At 38.5% G+C, this 20,503-nt stretch overlaps 2 protein-coding genes across 22 annotated transcripts in view; one reads left to right on the top strand and one right to left on the bottom strand.

Moving 5' to 3' along the window:
• The window catches only part of PCM1 (pericentriolar material 1), a 43,327-nt gene extending 31,581 nt beyond the window's left edge, over window positions 1-11,746 (top strand). For 13 of the 21 annotated variants that reach the window (XM_039550698.1, XM_039550690.1, XM_039550696.1 and 10 more), the window contains 11 exons: window positions 91-224; window positions 1,291-1,425; window positions 1,956-2,153; window positions 4,438-4,497; window positions 5,722-5,860; window positions 6,549-6,697; window positions 7,620-7,695; window positions 8,597-8,847; window positions 9,048-9,140; window positions 9,255-9,378; window positions 10,549-11,746. In XM_039550698.1, the coding sequence (XP_039406632.1) occupies window positions 91-224; window positions 1,291-1,425; window positions 1,956-2,153; window positions 4,438-4,497; window positions 5,722-5,860; window positions 6,549-6,697; window positions 7,620-7,695; window positions 8,597-8,847; window positions 9,048-9,140; window positions 9,255-9,378; window positions 10,549-10,574 (1,385 nt within the window). In that variant the 3' untranslated portion in view covers window positions 10,575-11,746. Of the gene's footprint in view, window positions 1-90; window positions 225-1,290; window positions 1,426-1,955; window positions 2,154-4,437; window positions 4,498-5,721; window positions 5,861-6,548; window positions 6,698-7,619; window positions 7,696-8,596; window positions 8,848-9,047; window positions 9,141-9,254; window positions 9,379-10,548 lie in introns of those variants that run through there. The other 8 variants (XM_039550697.1, XM_039550695.1, XM_039550685.1 and 5 more) reach the window with 3 other exon arrangements.
• Window positions 11,747-13,059: 1,313 nt separating this feature from the next.
• On the bottom strand, window positions 13,060-17,444 carry LOC104690596 (general transcription factor IIE subunit 1-like). Its single transcript, XM_010401577.4, has 4 exons — window positions 16,704-17,444; window positions 15,301-15,502; window positions 14,534-14,760; window positions 13,060-14,147 (listed from the first exon to the last, which is right to left on the bottom strand). Exons 1-4 carry the CDS (start codon window positions 17,149-17,151, stop codon window positions 13,753-13,755), a joined length of 1,272 nt encoding a protein of 423 aa, XP_010399879.3. The 5' UTR covers window positions 17,152-17,444; the 3' UTR covers window positions 13,060-13,752.
• Window positions 17,445-20,503: the final 3,059 nt, after the last annotated feature.

Genomic DNA, 20,503 nt, shown 5'->3' with positions numbered 1-20,503 from the left:
GAAAATACGTTTTTGAAAGTGGTATTTCTTTAATAGTAATGTTGACTGTATTAAATGTACTTTTTTTTTTTTTTTTTTAATTAAAACGAGGTCCAGGTACTGGTGAGTGTCAGTCTGTGCTGCAGTCAGGTGATGTTTCTGCAGTTCCATGTCCTCGTATAGATACTCAGCAGCTTGACCGGCAGATTAAAGCAATTATGAAAGAGGTCATTCCTTTTCTGAAGGTAAGGGCTCTTTACACTATGGTGTGAAGTAGAAGAATAAGAAAGGGACTTGTGTAATAGCACAGAGAGAACCTTATTTAAAATTTAAACTTGCCTCTTAGAAACAGCTGCCAATAAATACATGTTCAGTTGCAGACTCTGCTGAAGATGAAGTAAGAATTAAATGTTCCCACAGAAAGATTCTGTGTGGTTTTAATAGGAGAAATAAATGGTGAGGTTTCTAGATTTCACAGGGCTGGTGGACTTGACATCAAAAAGAATAGAGGTTGCTTGTTTTGGAGCTGACAAAATTTAATATAAAAATGTTTGACAATGGACTTCTGCAATATTTGCTGCCTTTTAGCAGACAGAACTGAGATCACTAATTAAAACTGTTACATATACAGTAATAGGGTATTTTTGAAGGACACCCCTGAGTAGTTGATTTTTAGCATTATTTTCTCCTGTTTACAAATATCTTTAAAGTTGTTGAGAGCTTTTTCACCTGTAGTCTGTGACTACAGAGAAGAAACGTACTTCTTTAAAGAAGGAGAAATAGTCACAATTCCTCCTTTGCAAGGTTGGAGAGCAGAGAAGATTGAGTTGTAAGATGCTTAAGCCATCTCTGTTCCCTTTTATAGTATGCACAGTGTATAAGCTTAGGTTTGTCTAATAAGGTATTTGGTTGATACTAAGTTTAAAAACTGTATATTGCTGACATGCCAGTCACAGTGCCTGAAGACTTGTGTTTTGTTTGCAATTTTAAGGCTGCATGTAACAGTAGATATCTTAATATATGCTCTAATACACTTGTGTACACAGCAAGAATATATAAAGCTTCTTAGTTTGGCCAAATATCATAAGATGCAAAGTACTCATGTATTAGAAGACTGATAAATCTGTGTGTGTTGTGACCAATCAGTCATTAATGAAATACGGTGTTCGTGAGATTGATTAGGACCTTTTTCTGGAGTGTTGTTCTCTCAGTGGACAGGTGTTTTTTTAATAAATTAATTTCTGTATTTGGGATGATTGCTAATTTTTGTTTTGACGTGGTAACAAAGCTCATTCTGTGATACTTGTGTAGGAACACATGGATGAAGTATGCTCTTCTCAATTACTGACATCAGTAAGACGTATGGTCTTAACTCTTACGCAACAAAATGATGAAAGTAAAGAATTTGTGAAGTTCTTTCATAAGCAGCTTGGCAGTATACTTCAGGTTAGTAGTTTTTCAGTGCTGTTTTGCAACACTCAAGTTGCTAATGAGCAACAGATAAACCAGCTTCTCTGAAGTTGTATTTTACACCTTGAATAGCATAGCTGCTATTCTCCCTCAGCTTTGATATGGTGATGAGGTATTACCTTTAACTAATTATTTACTGCACACAGAACATCTTTTCTGTCACAGCCAGGTAGTGAGAGGTATATCTCTGGCCAGTGGCTGTCTTCAAGGAGAGCTCTGGTCATGCTTTTCATGGACATCCTGAGTAAATTCCTGAAAATCAGTAGTCTGCACTTTTTTTTTTTTCCCCCCCCTACAAGCATGGAGTTTAAATCATGAGTTTATTAAGTTCTGTGTTACGTGACTAGAGATGCCATGTAAAATCTGTTTAAGACACTAAAACTTTTTTCTTAAATATGCAATATTATATACATAACTAATTTTGAGTTATTAGAAATATGAAAAATACTTAGTCTTTGAAGCTTGAAAGCCTGTTTCAGAAACTGAAGAATTATTTCTTTTCACAGGATTCACTGGCAAAATTTGCTGGTAGAAAATTAAAAGACTGTGGGGAGGATCTTCTTGTAGAGATCTCTGAAGTGTTATTTAATGAATTAGCCTTTTTTAAACTCATGCAAGACTTGGACAACAACAGTATTTCTGTAAAGCAGAGATGTAAACGAAAAATAGAAACTACTGAAGTAATACAGTCTTATGCTAAAGAGGTTTGTTTTATTTTATTTTTTGAAAAATGTAGCTTTACTGATATTTCTAAATATGTGTTTTCTAAACTAGTTTGATTACCTTATTTCATGTCTTATATATGTTTATTTTTGTGACTAGTTATTACTGTGTAATCACAGTATTGCTTGTGTAGGAGTGTGAACTGGTTTTCCTCAGTAAGGGCAAGTCCTGTGTTACAGATGAGTATCTGTTACAGATATCTAATTGTATAGACTTTGTTCATAATTCAGATGAAATGTTTTAAGGGTTATATATGAACATAGGAAGGAATAGACAAGTGTTGAAGTAGTGGTAACATCTGGGGCAATTGAGTAGTTGTTGTGGTTTCACCCCAGTAGGCAGCTGAGCCTCAGACAGCCATTCAGTTTCCTCTGTGGGATGAGGAGACAATCAGAAGGGTAAAATGGAGAAAACTCCTGCATCAAGATAAAGACAGTTGAATTGGTAAAGCAAAAGCCACACATGCAAGCAGAGCAAAACAAAGGATTCATTCACCACTTCCCCTGGGCAGGCAGGTGCTCAGCCACCTCTAGGAAAGCAGGGCTCCATCACATGTAATGGTGACTCGGGATGTCAAACACCATCACTTTGGATCTCTCCCCCTTCCTTGCCCTTTGCCCAGCTTTGTATGCTGATATGATGCCATATGATGTGGAACATCCCCTTGGGTCAGTGAGGATCATCTTCCCTGGCTGTGTCCTCTTCCAAGTGCTGTGCACTCTCAGACCCCTTGCTTTTGGGGCGGGTTAAGGAGCAAAAAAGGTCTTGACTCTGTGGAATGCTGTTCAGCAGTAATGAAAACATCACTGTGCTATCAACCCTGTGTTCAGCCTCATACTATCTACTGTAAAGAAATTTAACTCTATCCCAGTGTATTGGTTTTGCATGGCCCCACTACACCCAGCTAAATATTTTGACATATGGGAGGTCCCAGTTCATTATCTCTTTAAAGTTTGCTGCTGGTTTCCTTGCAGTAGCTTAGTTAGGCATCATCTTTAAAAAATTAGAGTAAGTCCTCTGAAGTTGTGATGTAGTTGGTTTGTTGGCATGTGCAGAAAGAATCACTTTCTGGGCTTGGTGTGTAAAATATATATAAAGTTTTCAGAAATATTTGAGACTGTATGACATATTCTTGCTCTAAAAAGGAAGTTTTGGCTAGGATTCACATCACTTACATTATTAATTTTAGAACTGCTTTTATTGGGAGCATAGCTGCTTTTTTCCAAGTTCTATGATCTGTTTGCAAGAGAAACAATAAGCCAGATCATGTTCATGTAGTTATGATTTCAGTGTCCTTTCAGCTTTCTTCTAGAAACACAAATACCAAAGCAAACCCTTAACTCATTTTTAAATGTCAAGAGAAGATACTGTTTGAACCTGTCATCTATAAAGTCCCATAAGTATTTTTAGGTGTACCATCAGCTATATTTCAAGATAATTCAATTTAGATATATCAATAGCATGGCTATTGAGGAATATGAGGGAGACTGTAGAATGTCTTGTAAAGAGGCCAGAGGAGCACTCTGAATCCAAGAAAGAGTTGAACATGACTTCCTGTTTTGTCTGAAGTTGCCCATTGGGCATTTGTTACATAAAGAGTTGGTTTATACCTGCTGTGCGAAAGCATGGAGCCAGCCCAGATTCAGCATTTCTTCTCTCCTGGAAGACAGAGAGTTAGGGTTGAGGTCAATGTTTGTCTCGTTGTGGCAGAGGTTCAGATTCAACAAAGCCAGAGATGAGCCTGACCATTTGTACAGACCTGCACAATTATCTCTATATGGTCTTCTCACAGTGCTCGACTCTGGAATCCTGATGCAGGCATATTTGATCTTGCTCCATTTTCTGGCTCTCCTGAGTCCACTAAAGTAACTGCTGAAAAACACAGCTCTTTGTATTGATTAGAGTTAGAATCATAGAATGGTGTGGGTTGGAAAAGACCTTAAAGATCATCTAGTTTCAACCCCCCTGCCATGATGTGTCTAATTCTATATGCTAAATATGATTCAACCACAGACTGTAGCATTAGCCCAATATAAACATAATTGTTTAAATAAAAAGGGTTAGCACAGGTTTTTTTAATGCTTTGCAACTCTGAAATTTTGAAGACATCTGTGTGTACAAAAGTCCCTGTGGTTTACTGCTGTTTTAAGATAGCAATTCTTAGTAAGATTAGCATTTCAGGCTGGCTTTCATGAAGTCCTAGTTTGACTCAGTAATTGCAAGTTATTTCAGTTTAGAATTGAAGACAGTTTGTGTTTCTTCTAGGCAAAAAAAGGTCTCCAGGTGGATGTTTGTTCATCTGTTGAAGATGTCGATGAGGACAAAGTACGTGTATGCCTTTCAACTGTCTTTATTCCTCAGATAATTTCGTAGCTCGCTTAGTCTTACTGTTGTCTGTCATAGGAATCAAGTATCTGTAAGCAGCCCATTTTCCAATCTTTAGAAATTTATTAATCTCCTTTCTGTTATTTTCAGTGATTTACTTTATCAAAGTAATAAAGTAAATTAGAATTTCTGTTTCTATGGACAACTTTACTATTTTTAGCAGTTAACGTTTTCTTTTTTAATGGTATGGAATAAGTTGGTTTACTTTCCATCTTAGGGAGAAGGTAGATGTTCTGAATCAGGACATGTGGTGTTTGAGGTCTCAGAGTCCAAGCCTGCCTATGCTCTTGAGTATGAAATTTTAGTACTCAGAATTTGGCCGTTTTCAAGTTGGTTTTGGAAACCATTGATATCATTGTTTGGGGAAATGTGTTGTGTATGAAGTTTCGTATGGTCTGCTGGAATGTTCAGCTTTCTCCAGGCAATGATACAGGTATATATATACACCAAGGAGAATGTTGATTGCTTTCCTAAATGGACATAGGTATAGGAGTGGGCACGTGTGGGAGTGGAGTCAGTACTTTCTTCTAGGGCTTAGAGCTTCTGTCACATGTCACAGTGCTTTGGAAGTAAAAGTGGGAAGTTGTATACCACTTGTTGTGGTTGCTGTAGTGTAGAAGAGTCCTTTCAAGATTTGAAGCCAAACTCAGGGCTTTACTTGAGGTTTGTATAGGAAGAGCAGAATTTTCTCACTCAGCGTATTTAGCAAATCATTCAGCAGAGAGACTGAGGAGATAATGCTAAAGAAATGAGAAGCTGCAGTTAGGAATATTTTTACTTCTCATTTAGGAGGAGCAGGGAAGTTGCTGGAGGGTAATAATGCAGGTGTGTCTGTCTTCTTGATAATGACAAATCTAATTTGAAGAATTTTTTTAACCTAGCATGCTGATCAATGTCAACCTTTCCAGATAATGAAATACTCAGTAGTTATGAGGTTCTTGAAAGCTGTGTCTGAACAGTGCATGATCTCTTACAGGAAGTTCTGATGCTCTGTTTTAGGAGTATTGTTCTGCTGTATTGATTTCAAGGCCTTAAGGACTACTTAAACAGATTTTTAGTAGATACGTTTTTGCTTTTGAGAAACAAAAGTTACTCCTTTATGCAGAAACCTTAGCTTAGTCTTTAGATAAGCATGAAATTGCACAGTATTCCATGTTTTCCTAGGACAAGGATGAGACTGAAACTGCTAAACAAGTACCGGACTCAGAAATGTGTGCAGGTAATGGAGTGCCTGAAAGTATTAGGTCTGATGCATCTGATCAAGAGGAAGATGAGGAAAGTGAAAGCGGTCCGGTGGCAATAAGTAAGGCACTTTTATATAGTTCATTATTCAGTGCTTCCACTGTAGTTTTGACCAGCTAATTTTACAGCAGGATTTGCATGAAGTAGTGCTGTGTAACACCTTCTCTCACAGATTTTATAGTCAGTCCTTTGTCAGTGAAAGTTTTGTAGTATTTCCTAGTGTTATGTCAAGGGTTAAATATTCCAATTAGAGGAGCTAATTTTTTTCATAATCAGTAGGTCTGTAAAAATATATTAGAACCAGATTCTTTAAGTTATATATCCTGTCTCAGCCTAACTTGAAGTTTCTCAGCCTTTAACCTGAATGATGTGAAACCTGTGGAAATTTTATGCTGTTTTTAATTTAAATAATGTGGCTTTTTAAATGTGCTTTTACTTTAAAGTAAAGCTTGCATATATTTATTATTTTTTTTTGTCCTGTTTTTTGTCTTACACCAACTACTTCTGGCTTTGATTCCTTTACCATTTACATTCTTTGCACCAGCTTGTTTAGTAACTTTGACATTTCACAGCAACACAGGGGCGTTTGTTCATAATATAGCTGATATTAAGCACATGGATCTTTGAAAGTTAAGTCATTACTGTATCTTAATCTTAAAGAATGTTTTGAAGTAAGGAGTATACATTGCAGTAAATTCCCCAACAGGATTTGGCAATTCAGAGGTGGTTTTACATTGATTTGCATTTAGGTTTATCAAAAGCAGAAACCCAAGCTCTGACTAACTATGGCAGTGGAGAAGATGAGAATGAAGATGAAGAAATAGAATTTGAGGAAGGACCTGTTGATGTGCAAACATCACTACAAGCCAACAGTGAAACAACAACTGAAAATGAACAGGTACCACCAAAATTGTAAAAGCAGAACAAACCAATGCCAGTGCACAGCTTTTCAGTACATATTTATATGTACCTCAGTTTTTCTTGTTGCACTGTTTTCGTACTATTGAAGGTAAAAGAATAATAGAAGAAATTGCATGATTCCAATAGCTGCTACATGTAAAATGTGGCATTCCTCACCTGAGTTTATTACATCTGATGCCAGAATGGATGGTTGGACAGAGACAAAACTAATGTTTACATCTGCCATGAGAGAGAAAAAATGTTAAGCTGCAAGTGAGAAGTTAAACTTTCAAAAAAAAGCATCATTTTAAACCTTTAACTAGTTCTTTCTCTGTGTTTGCTGAGATCAAGTTCTAATCGGGAGTCATTCACTCCCAATGAATGAATGTATTCTAGCATGTCTTTTGTTTGTCTTTCCTCTCTTATCATGTGATAATTATTTCTGGGACGATGGTGAAATGTTAATGGGTATGATTGTCATTTCACTGTTAGTTTTCTTAAAAACATTTAAATTTGTGTGACCTGGTTTTGGAGAATTGTCAGTTCTTTTACATATTAAATGAGATTGACTATCTCTTGAAACTTTGGTTTGTTCAGCAAGTATTAACATTAGTCAAGGATGTAATTGGAACATTTTACTTTAAAGGCTATAACAGTAGATCTTTTAAGTTGAACCAAAGAGTTTACCTGGGAACTACTTTAGTGAAAAGAAAATGTTCAGATAAAACATGCATATCAGTGTTAATGGTTTTGTAAACTGTTTCTGACTAGCTGGCAAATAGGAACTTGCTGTCTTTATTTCAAACCAGTGAAAATAATGGAACAAGTGTACAGTCTGTTTCTAGTTAGTAAATTAGCCAATAAGATATTAAGCTGATCAGTAAAATTTTGTTTTAACTCATTTCTACCTTCCCCAATAGACTTCAAACCAAGAATTGAGTAAGGCAAAAAGCAGCGAGATTTTGTCATCAGAACAAGAATCTGTTAATGTTAAAGGTAAGCCCTGTATGCAGTAACTGAGAGACTAACACTTCCATATGACTTTGCATGTTGTGAGAATTATCTTGGACAGTGCATGTGATACATGTAACAAAGAGAAAGATGATCAAATTTACTGGACTCTTTTTTATGGAACTTTATCAGTTGCCTGGATATATCTGTGTTGATATTGACACAGCGAACCTTTTAAAGAGGAAGCATGGAATAATCTTAGGTGGATGTAGTTTTGATGCTTGACATGAGCAAGAATTTTAGCTGATTGTTGCAGCTCTTGGCACACAACTGTATCAGAATTAATATGTCTCTGTTGTGATGTTTAGATTTGTCTACTACTTTTTTTTTTCTGCTACTATTTTACTCGTTATTGAAATCACTTTATAGTTTAATTTTTTTTTCTGTGAGTAATGAAAAGGAGGGAGCACTACTGAGTTGTAGGAATGTTATTTCTAGCGTAACTGTTATTACTATCATCTTCCCTGTGTTTTTCTGTTGCAAACACTAGTTTTGTTCTTGGCCTTTTTTTGTAGACTAAAAATCAGTATTGGAGTGGCAAAATAGTAAGGAATTTATTGTTCTGTATTACATCTCCTCATACCTCGAATAATTATTTTATAGTAGGTCACTTAGTTCTGGTTTTTGAGTTTTTTTAAAACTTCTGAGTCAGAAATCGAGTCATACTCTCATGTGATAAATTGCTTATACTTCAGTGTGTAAGAGTATAAATATGATGTTTTACTTCGGTCCAGCTTTGTGTTGGTCTGAGACACTATAATTCACTCTCAGTACCCGTTTGTAGCTTTGGATCATAATTTTAAAAAGAATAATAATAATGTGGCATTTTTGTATGTTCAGAATCTTTTACTATCTGCCTAGTTAAAATGTAATTCTGTGGTTTTAGGTGAACAAGATGTGGCTACAATTGTGCCTCATTACCTCAGTGTCATGGAGAATACACCAGCTTTAACAGTCAATACCCCAGAATCCTTTGTAACAGCCACTGTGAAAACAGAAGAATCAAGCTCACCTTTAGCAGTGAATGAAACTCAAACACCAGATACCACGTGTGCAGAAAACAAATCTGGTGCAAGTTCTGAAAGCTCCATGGCTGGCAGCCCTGATACAGAGTCACCTGTGCTAGTGAATGAATATGTGTGTATATTTCAGTTAAGACATATCCAAGAGAAATGAGAAGCGTTTTTTCTATTTCATTGTTATTTCTGGTTTGCAGTCTTGTTTTGTTTCCATCTGCAAATTTGATATGCACATTGGGTTTTTTATGTACTTTAATAGTTTTGGAGTGAAAATAAAACAAAATAGAACTTCTTAAATATCACAATTTTTATTAACAGGAACCTGGTTCTGGAAACGTAAGTCAAAAATCTGATGAAGATGACTTTGTGAAAGTTGAAGACTTGCCTCTCAAACTTGCTGTGTATTCAGAGGTATTTTGCTATTATTTGTGGTGGTGTTGTTCAGAAGTGCATACCCTAAATGTCTGTGTAACTCAGCAGTAAGAATTATCCATTATTTTGAGATTTGCTTTTTCTGTTACAAAGACAGACTTAATGAAGAAAATGGAAACGGAGGCTCAAACCAACAGCTTGTCTGATGAATTACTGGATGGAGGTGGAGCTCAAGATCAAGAATTAGTAGGAGATGCCCAAACATTGAAAGAACCTGGTAAAGATTATTTTGTATATTCTGCACACAAATAGGGAAAACACTCTGGAATGCTAGAATTTAAATACCGCTGATTGAAGTAAGCAGTTATCAGGATGGTGTAAAAATACTGGATTTTGTTATCATGCATTTGAAAATATTGTGTTGATATGAAGGGATTTTATTTTGCTGTCCATGTCCCTTCTATATACTTTGTTAAGATTCTGTGGCTGATAAAGACTGATAAAAAATAACATATTTAAAGTGCATGTCACAACATAATGGTTTTGAAACTTATTCAAATGTATTTTTGTTTCTTGTTACACAAACTTGGGTTTAATAATACTGTAAATTATAATTGCTATTATCGGATTTAATAATGCTCAGTATAATTTTCTGACAGACTGCTCAGTGGTTTTTGTGATAGAAGCATTCAACAGACTCTTCAGAATAGTAAATATCTCCTCAGGGAGAAAGAAATTATTCTTCATATAAATTATACTATGAAGTAGAAAAAAGTTCCAGTGTGCTTGATAGCAATAAAATTTTTCACTTTCATTAAATATTTTTTATGCAGATATGAAAAATTAATGAAGGTCAGAGGAAATATTTCAATTTTTTTACTATAATACTGAGACAAAATTACAGTATTAGAGACTTCTATTTTATTGTTAGACTTGTAATTCTCCAGTGGAGTGTACAATAATGGCATATAGAAGGGCATGAACTGGGTATACTGATAGTAGCAGTTTTCTGCTAGTGTACCTCATTCCGATTCCTCAAGAACAATATAAGCTGATGAACCTGCTTTTTTTTTTAATGCATTTGCAATGGCAGCACAGATTTTTTCCAGCACACAATATGAAGGAAGGTGCATCTTCCTTCCGTTTCATTCACTGCCTGTCCGCTTTCTGCTTGTCACAGCTATGCCAGCACAAGTCTGTTGTCCCCATTTGGTGGATACTGATGCACAGGCCTACTGTGGGAACAGTCTGACCAGAACACCATGCCACACCAAAGTTGTAGCTAGCTCTAAGCTATTCTTAACCTGTGTAGGGGGAGATGGCTGTAGCTGTTCAAGTAAGCCATGCCTCAGAAATGCTTGTGAGGTTGTAATAGGAGTTGAAATGCAGTCAGGAGCTGTTTGATGCCTTGTAGATGTTAGACAATGATTTTTTTATTATTTTACAGAAACTTTTGGAGCTCAAAATGCATAAGAATAACCTGAAGATATCTGCATTTATAAATTCTGTGTATACAAATGCATATGGAAGATCAGCAGTAATTTCCCAGAATTCTGGAAGTGTATAAAAATGTAAAATTTTTAACACACTGCCTCTTAGGGATAGGTATGTGATCTTCTGCCTGTGGCAGTTTAAACAGCTGGAACTGAATCCACTTCTGTTCAGTTTTGCTGCACTGTTCTTTTTCTGTCTTAATTTTTTATTGTGACTTGTTTGGTAATTTTAAAATTGTTCAAAATGGTAGTTTTAAATAAAGTTTGGACTTGTCTGTAAGTTTTCTCTTTTGAAAAATTTTCTTAGGCTTACACACTGGTATGCTGAGGTTGTTGCTGGAAGTTAATTGACTTGTTGGCATGCTTGTAGCAGTTTGTTACTTCTTTTAAAACAAGCACTGCTAATTTTCCTGGGACAAGAAGTTCTCCAAGTTTCTTGCATCTTCTACAAATACAAGGTCTAGACACAGTACATACCTCCATGTTGCCTTTATAGCCTAGAGTATAGCTGGTCTGTAACAAAAAAAGTTTCTGTTCATGGCCTTTGGATTTCGTTTCTCTCAGCACATTTATCTGAGGCGAAATTGAATACCTTGGGTTTATAGTTAACTGCAGAAACCAGCTTTATTTTTCTGCATTTGCTGAATCCTTTTGATGTTCAAAGGATTAAGCCGGTCTGAAAATGTTGGTATCCTTTCACAGCTGCAATTGAAAGTCTGTAGAATCTGTTCCTAAAGTGTTTGACTTTGTAATGAAATTTAGGAAACTACAATTAAGTTCATGTTTTTAAAAAACAGTTGAAGTCAGCACTTCCTGGAGTCTCATGGTAAAGGTGGAATTAGAATTACAGAAAAGCAGACGGGAAAACTTTGTTCAGTTTTTCAGGTCAGAGTTGATAATAACACTAAGTCATAAAACTGAGCTAGAAGTAGCTTATTCAGCAGACCTGCTGCATTATAAAGATCCTGTTTACCTTAAACACAAGGCTTTTCTGAAAGTAGTTAAAAAGCACTGGTCATCTTTAATTCAGGATTGTGTTGCTTTTGAGGTTAGTATGATAATATGGCTATATACTGTGGGAGACAGTATAGCGATGGTGAAGCCTAAATATGCTTGAAGTTTAAATAAAATGAGAATGTAATTCTTCTGTAATATTTTTCTAGTTTGTTTGGAGTGTCTCTAGGTTTTATGAATAAATTTTGAAAGGGCAGATTATGGTCACATGCCTCTCATGTCCAAGGATGAAAGTAGATTAGCAAAACATTTGAAGACTGTTTAGTTACTCTGCAGGCTTTAAACTGGTGCTACTACTGTATGCAGAAAAAAAACTTTACCATTTTGAGGACCAAGGAACTATGTTGTGACAAAGGCAAACCTGTGAACCTGAAACAATCAAAGCTTTAATTACTAATTTAGCCCAAGACTCACTCAGACCTAAAAGAGGACATTTTTAATAAATTAAATTCTAAACTCAAGAGAGAGCATAAGCACACACCATTCCTGAATTCTTGCCTGGAATGGTGGGCTTAACCCCAGCCAGCAACTGAGCACCAAAGCATCTGGTTGCTCACTCCCCAACCAATGGGATCAGAGAGGGAGGTGGAAGAGTGAAAGCAATATAATTCATAGTTGAAAGAAAGATTAAGAGGTAAAGCAAAAGCTACACATGCAAGCAGAGCAAAATGGCAAGCAGGTGTTTCGCCATCTCCAGGAAAACAGGGCTCCATGATGCATAACAAGGACCTGGGAAAACAAATGCCATCACTCCAACTGTCCCCCATTCCTTCTTCTTTGAGCTTTATATGCTGAGCATGATGCCATATGGTGTGGAATAGCCCTTTGGTCAGTGTGGGTCAGCTGTCCTGGTGGTGTCCCCTCCTAACTCTTTGTGCACCCCCAGCCTCCTCACACTGGGGGGATGGGGGGATTAGCAGGAAAGTCCTGGACCCTGTGCAAGTGCTGCTCAGCAGTAATGAAAACATCTCTGTGTTATCAACACTATTTTCAGCACAGATTCAAAACAGCCCCACACCAGCTACTGAAAAGAAAATTACCTCAGTCAAAACCAACAGTATGTGTACACAAAAAATGTGTTGAAATGGTATTTCTTTGGTCATACTTTCTCTCTACCCTTTCATCATGGAATGGTCAGCAGGGATCGTGGGAGGTCATCTTGCTTCAACAGGGCCTGTTTCTCCAGGTGGCTTTTGAGTACCTTCATGGTGGGAGACCTGTGCCAGTGCTCAGTCACCCTTACAGTGAAGTGTTTCCTAACATTTGGAGGGAACCTCCTGTGTTTTGGTTTGTGCCCTTCTAGTCTACTTTCCTTATCCCTTCTCACATAGTAGAACTGTTGAAGAAGTTAAACTCTCACTTATGCCTAGTGCCAGTCCTACTCATGTAGTTCAGTTAAAGTAGAATTTGTTTCTTGCTATAAAAGAACATTGGGGAGTGTGGGAGTGAGATGGGAGAAGCAAAGTCTTGTGCTTGATACATTGCTTGCTCCCTTACTGTTCTGGACCAAAATGAAACATTACATTGTACTGTCCAGTGCTCCTTGCACTGTTCATCACTCAAGATGGTTCTGTAGTGCCATGAGTACAAAGAATTGGAAAAATTATTCTTAGGATGAAAGTTCAGAGACCAGAATTGTCTCTCATCTATTGCTGATGCAATTTAGTAACAGCTCTGCCCTTAGGATTTTGCTGTGTGATACCTGTCCTTTACTGGTGCCTAGTGAGTGACCTAACAAACCAATGGAACACTCATATGAACTGAAACCAAGTCATACTTGATTTGGACTCATTTTCACTACTGGAAGTAACTGTTACTTCTGAGAGGAAGGTGGAATAATTTATTTCTTACTATAGATTGCATCACTGCTTTTCAGATGTTATTTTAATCAGATCCAAATGTATCCTGAAATGATTCATGCTCCAAAACTAATGACATCATCCACAAAGTCTAAGCATTACAACAGAAAACACTTGCTGTGGCTGCAATGATAATATTTGAACTGTAGTTACCTACTACAGGATTACCATCTTGCTTAAGAGCAAGTTCAAACAAAACTTTACCACTGAAGGGTTAACTTTGAAGAACATAAGTTAGAAGCCTTCATCCATTCTATACAAGGTTGCATATCCCTACAGTAGTAGTTACTCAAAGACAGACTGGAACATTTCTTGTCCTACTTTTATATAAGCGTCTCTCTCTTCATCTGTCATGAGAGACACAAGCTGTGGATTTTCACTGACTTCACCATATGAACAGGGCTGACCAGCTACCATTAAAATAGGACCCAGAGTTTCTTGTTCCTCCTCTTGCTCAAAGTTGCTGCCTGCTACTTTCATTCCTGCTCCTCTTGAGTGCTTGGCATCCTCTTCGGACTCACTATTATCACTGCATGATCCATGTAGTTTGCTTTTGACAACAGGAGCCTGGTCTCTGCTAGATGATGACTTGGATTCATGGATCAGAAGAGTCTTGATGATTTCATTATCAGTGACAGTTTCTTTAACACTTTCTTCAGTTTCTTCAGAAGCATTTACTCCTAATACACAATACTAAGTGTTAGAGGGATCAATAGTTTACAGTTACCACAGGCATCCTACATAGGTGATTTTTTCTGCTCTGGATCTTTTTTACCCACACTAGAATTCTCTTGAAAGTACAGACATTTCCAAGAGCTTTCCACTGTAAAGATTACCACTAACATTACTGCATGGCTAAAGCCAGAAGTTTCAGGACCTGCTACCTGACTAGCTTTAGGAATATTACTCAGTCTGAAAACTAGATTTTGGAAACTAAGATCTGATAACGACTAACACAGAATTGATACATTATCTTCTAAACCAAGCTCACTACATTTTCAATGGGAAAGCTGTATTTTCAATGCACTAAGGCTGCTGAATTTATTTGCTAATGCATTAAACTTACCAGCGGTATTGTTGGTGGCTGTTGCTACTCCTTCCACGGTGCTCTGTGACAACCAGATAGGTTGCTTTTCAGTTGCTTTTTCTCTTTTTTTCTTCTTGTGCTTTGAGTCTTGGACATCAATAGTTAAGTTTTGGGTGTACGTAAGGCCAAAAGAGGAACTTCTGTGTGCCCATTTTTCAGGGCGGCTGCAGGATTCCAGCACACTTGAGCCCAGCTTCAGATCAAAGCTGAATAAAGTGTCATGTTTTTTTAAAGAGGTAGAATTCAGGCAAGAAACACCCCCCCCCCCCTTCCCATTCAAATAAAACTGAACAACAACCCCAAACAAACCCCAAAACCATGCTTTGTCAACAGACTATCTTGAACTATCTTCTATATTCAAATACTTTACATTTCGTTTTACCTCATCTCAGAGGGAGGTGGTTCTGAACCATAGATTTTTGCAAGGTCTCTTCAGTAGTGCATCTCTGGATGAAGCACACTGATAGAGAAACATTACTTTCTCACAGAAAGGGCTATGAGCATTAGCTGAAGGAGTAATCTTGGAAATAAATTACTTTAAAAAATGTATCAAAAAACTAAAAAGGCATAGCAATAATTTAAGATGCCTTAGATACTACAGACTTCTTCATTAAACAGCAGACTGTACTGAACAAAGCAGAATGGAATGCATAGTAGGCTGCAAGTTCAGTATTTCAAAGATTTTACACCTGGAAAGTAGTTGGGGGGATTTGCATTGATCAGAAGTTCTAGGGTTATGTTTATACCTTTCTGATAATTCTGGTATTTCTGTTGGCTGAGGCTCCAGCAGGTCATAGGGCAGCACAATATCTTCAGTCTCACGCAGCAGCACAAAGACAGGCTCGATCTGCTCGTTGAACTTCGCCAGCAAGGTTCGAGCATCATGCTTTGGAAATGCTGAGCCATCTTCCTCTACTTCAGTGTTGCAGTAAGTGCAGCGGAAGGTCTCTGCAACATTTTCCAAAGGGGGTGTTTTCATTCATAGAATGCAGAAAGATCAGCAGCACCTTGTTAAGCAGTCTGCAGCCTGGACAGTTACCCAGACATTCTGCTTTATCTATTTGTTCACATTAACAAGGGGAACTCAGTTCTACAGGCAAACTCGAGACAGACTGTTATTACACACTTGCTATGCAAGTGAGAAATGTCTCAGGAGAGACATTCAAGCTGGATGGACATGTACTATCATCAATTTATTTTTTTCTTCTATCTCATCTTCTCAGTTCTTAATGTAAGAAAAAAATACATCTTTTCAAGCATAAGTAGCATCTGGTTTTAGTTGTTCCAGAGTCAGTCAAGGCATATGCTAAAATCCTATATTTATGTCTTCAGGAAAACAAACAAAACCAAGCTTGTTCTGTGAAAATACATCACCAACCTCAATGTTTGCATTTCAGTAACTCGACAGAGTCCCTCCGTTTAGAAGAAAGGGATGATTTTGCAAACTGGCAGAACACAAATTTCACCATTAGCATTTCAAGTTAGACGTATAAAGTTCATTCTGCCTGGCTCTGGCATCCTTTGCAGATCCCATGAGCCAGATGTCAGCACAGTAGCTGTGCTCTCAGTAGTGTATTGCACTGTGATGCCATTTTGGCTCATTTTGAAACAAGAAACATCCACAGGCTCTGACACCACTTCTGCTGTGGATGTGTCATGTTGACCTGGGAGGAGCCTGATCTTCCCAGCCCAGGAGTGACAGAACAGCTCTGGTACTACTGAGCTGCAAGATGCTTATTACAGGAGGTGACTGCAAACAGTTTTACCCATCTTGTCCAACTCTTCTGTCAGAAGAGCTGACCACACAAATGGATTAACTAAGAGATTCAAAACACAGTAAAGCGAGTACTGTGTTCCTATTTCCACATGAGGAAGTGAGACTCACAAGACTTGGATGAGTTAAGATGATTCCCAATGCCAGCTCATATGTTCAAGATTATTCTTCCTTCTGCGTGGCCTGTTCTACAGAGGCAGCATTTCTCTTACCCTCACCTCCAAGCATCCCCTGTCCCAGACCCTTGTCCACCAGCAAACAAGAAGCATATCCTAACAAACATGCTTTTATTGCAAAGTTCACTTAGGAAACAATTCTGTGCTATCAGGGTTATTCTTTAAGACAACAGCAAATAAGCAATGTTAAGTAACACACCTGTAAATGCATCAAAGAGCTGATTGACTTCAAGGTCCGTGTAAGAGCTAGAGCAAGACGGACACTTAAAAGAGGATCTGGTAGTTGAATCCCGCTCATCTGCTTCTATTTTCCGACGTACATGATCCAGTTTGTATTTTACCACATCCACCAGTACCTTGTAATTAATGTAATAGTAATTGTGCCTCGTGCTCTTCCCGTTAGGCCCTGTTTCGACTCGCATCCGCAGCTTCACCAGCTTGTCTGCCTTGAGCGTGTTGAGGACAGCGCGCAGTTGCTTATGCTCGTACTTGAGCAGCTGTAACAAGTCATCCTCTTTCACGCAGGGGTAGCGGATCAGTACATCCAGGGCCAGGGAACACTCCACACCATAGAAACCACGCACTATGTATTTGGCCAGGCGCTTTAGGGCTGCTGGCACCTCACTGGGGACGTTTTGCTCCTCCATCAGGAGCTGAACCACTGTCAGTGGAGAAGTGCTGTACAACAAACAGAAAAGAGGTGAGCTGCAGTGAACACTTCTTAGTCCTCACAGGCAGGTATGAAACATGTCATTTGCTGTAGTACACTTCTGCAAGAGTCTTCATTGAATAGAGGAATGTAAAATCCTTAACCTGCATTGGGGATGGGGAAGGTATTAATAGGTATCAGAAATTATCTAATCTTGAAGTAAAATGGCTGCACCTGAAATATTCATATCCTCTTGTTTAAAAATCCACAGAGGATATCTAGGAAAATGTATTACAGAAAATTCATAATAATCATCCCTACATAAGGCAGCACATTTAACTTGCATGTCTAGGTCTGCCTGTTTGCGTTCACAGCCAGCCAGATAAGAGCTGAAGTAAAAGTAAAGCCTTCAAAAATAAAGCTCAGGACAAGAAATCTTAGTTGAAACAGTATCTGCCTTAGCGGCAAAGCCACAAGAGGCATTTGAGCACCTGTTCACATGCTCTTTGTGATTTTTCTGCTGGATGCTGTGGTTAAAGATCTTGCAAAGCTGGGGCACAGGATGTTCCGAGTTATCTGGCCCGCACTCAGCACAGGGTGATTGGGGTAGCACATTTTGCCCCTTAGTGCTCTTGTCCCCTGTAGAAGTAGGGCTTCTGGCCATATTCCTAATCCCATTAACTAGAGTGTAACTAATTTTAATCAGTCCAACTGTCCTAACTGTTTCTTATCTGTAAGGAGGGAGAAGAAAAAAAATTGAGGTGTTTCAACAAAGCTGCATCCTAACTTCCTTCTTTGAGGCATGCTAAAATCCTACAGTAGTATTTGACACTGCAGCCTCTAGCCAGATTGCTTTGCAGTGGGCCGTGCAGTGCACAGCCAGAGTGCTGGTATAGCCACTGGGTCAGGAGCTGGGCTGGTGGAGGATGGGATGTTATGGCACAGTACCTTCCAGCCCTGGCACCCACTGCAGAGGGTGGTAAAGCTTGAGCCCAGGTAATTGCATATTGCTGCCAGAGCTGTCAGGGAACCTTTATCAGAAATCCTTGTTAAGCAAACAAACCCACTGCACTAGCCTAGTACTTGGGCCGTAATTAGATTTGCACTTCGCACTGTGCACCTTATGGAAAACAATGACAATGGAAGCCTGCTGGTCTGAGTCTGAAAACCCTGAAGGCCATAGCACCACACTGACCTAAATTTCCTACAGGAAAAGTGGGGGAACGCTGGAATGGGCTGCCCAGGAAAGAGGTTCAGTCTCTGTACTTCAACAGGACAAGAAGCGGAGCAGACTGACCTGGCTTTGAGAGTAGTTTTGCAACGAGCGAGGGACCAGATGCCTCCAGATTCTCCTCCTAACCTAAATTCTTCTGTTCCAAGAGAGTTAAATTTAACTACAGTAAGGAGAGAAACTTTGGGAATGTCAGTCTGTTCCTTTACTATCTTCCTCAGACTAAGAGCAGCATTTCTGTGCTTTTTGACAAAAGCCTTCATGAATAAGCACTTTAAAAATATTATTATTACAATGTTACTCTTTCACTTCTCTTTTGCCCTCATCCTCAAAAGGGGCTTACCCAATTTAATCCACAGAAAAATATGCTAATTTACGCTTCTCTTTCTTCCTCTTTTTGGCCTGATTTTGAATTGCTTTCTGTGCTGTGCTTTATAGTTAGCAGTAAGGAAGGACAGAGAGTGTCCTCAGCCAGTTCCAGAGACAAGGAGCATGGCTTTGAGCTTCCTCAGGGAAGCACTCTGGAGAGCACTGAGCCCTGTCCTTCCACTCTGGGCAGAGTCCACAGAATGGAGGCACTGTAGCCTCCAGTGCAGGCTCAAAGGAAAGAAACCATCATGGAATTCTGTAACCCAGCCCAGCCCCACTGAGGAGCACCAGGTGCAGCCCCAGCATCTGTACTGGAAGCAGTACCACTCACGTGCATTGGTCTGGGATAATGTCTCAGAAAGGGCCAGGGTGCCTTCTGTGTGGGTTAGTGTCTTATGACCTCCAGTTGGACTGTGGCAGTATTAAAAAAGTACAAAACTGTTTCTTCATCTAGTTCTTGGCTAGTATGTCACCAGAATGCTGACGCTTAAAAGGAGTTGTATTAGGTACAGCTCTCATGACTGTTTTTTCTTACCCTAGCTCAAATACAGAATGAAATTATCTCAAAGGGAGTGTGATAAGTAGATATGTGATAAGTAGATAACATCATTAGGGAAGAAGTAGGACCTGACCTGTAGGCGTGAGGTTTGCTGACCTATCAAGTCTCTGGATGACTCCTTATCTCAGACTGGCACTGTGTACTTGCATCTCTAAAGCAAGCTCTACTCTGAAGTGTTTCTGAGCACCTTGATGTTAAAATCTTGCCAGGTACAGTCTTACAACCATGTAAAATAGTCATGGAAACAAAAAAACAAACAACCAAACACACAGAAACCCCAAACTCCAGAAAACCCCACCACACTCATACACCAGAGCCTAACCTTCCCCTCTGCCATACCTAAACACATACTTCATGTATCATGAATATATTCTGGGATACAGGTGAGCAGCTTTTTTCAAAAACAAATCCATAAAACCCACTGCCCATTTGCATGGGGAATTGTAAATATGCAAGCCTTTGGTTCAATCGAAAAGGAAATGGCTTTCTTTTACAAAAATGACCGAATTTGACCTGAATAAAAGACATTAATGGAAAACACAACCCCCTCGAGAAATCTTCCTTTAGGCTACAAAAGAATCAAAATAGTATGTATTTTATAATAAGAACTACTTCAAATAAAAACAGGGGGAAGCTTTTTCTTCTGTGCTCTGCTGTATTTGAGGTTTTATTTCTCCAATTCACTCTAAAAAACCTCTCCGTCTTTTAATCACCCAATCTGAAGTCTCACAGTTCATGAAAACTACTGATTTTTAGAAGTTATTGTGTAGTTTTCAGTTGACAGGCAGCAGTTCTCTTTTAAGAGGAGCTGGAGACCACCCTTACCAAGGAAAGGAGCAGGAAGTGTGGTAGCTCCCTGCAGTGAGAAGGGCTTTAAACAGAAATCTGCTCTGCAGCTGAGATACAGTCAGTTAAGGACACAGGTATTTTACTACTTACATAGATTTTCCCCCCCACTTTTTTCCCCCCAGCTGATAGCATGCATGGACAAAATATTCTAGAACTCACAGTTTAACTTCTAACTTCCCCTACTTTCAGAGTATTTTTTTTTATGAGGGTAGGAGTTACCTTCTTATTATATTGATTATTTTAAAATTATTCAGTAACTTAGATGCTTGAGCGGCCCTTCTGCTTACAGTTAATATGGAGCCATCCCCATAAGCAGAAACTATGTTTAGGATCCCCTTTTTG

This window comes from Corvus cornix, chromosome 4, assembly GCF_000738735.6.
Source record: "Corvus cornix cornix isolate S_Up_H32 chromosome 4, ASM73873v5, whole genome shotgun sequence".
Taxonomy (NCBI): Eukaryota; Metazoa; Chordata; class Aves; order Passeriformes; family Corvidae; genus Corvus; species Corvus cornix.
This window is presented reverse-complemented; position numbering and strand designations above follow the sequence as displayed.

Excerpts from the sequence above, each read along its gene's own strand:
- LOC104690596 (XM_010401577.4), bottom strand. The coding sequence starts at position 17,151 with ATGGAGGAGCAAAACGTCCCCAGTGAGGTGCCAGCAGCCCTAAAGCGC. Across the intron at positions 15,503-16,703 it reads GCTCTTTGATGCATTTACAG|AGACCTTCCGCTGCACTTAC; the intron begins GTGTGTTACTTA and ends AAAATGTTGCAG. Across the intron at positions 14,761-15,300 it reads ATACCAGAATTATCAGAAAG|CTTTGATCTGAAGCTGGGCT; the intron begins GTATAAACATAA and ends CACTTTATTCAG.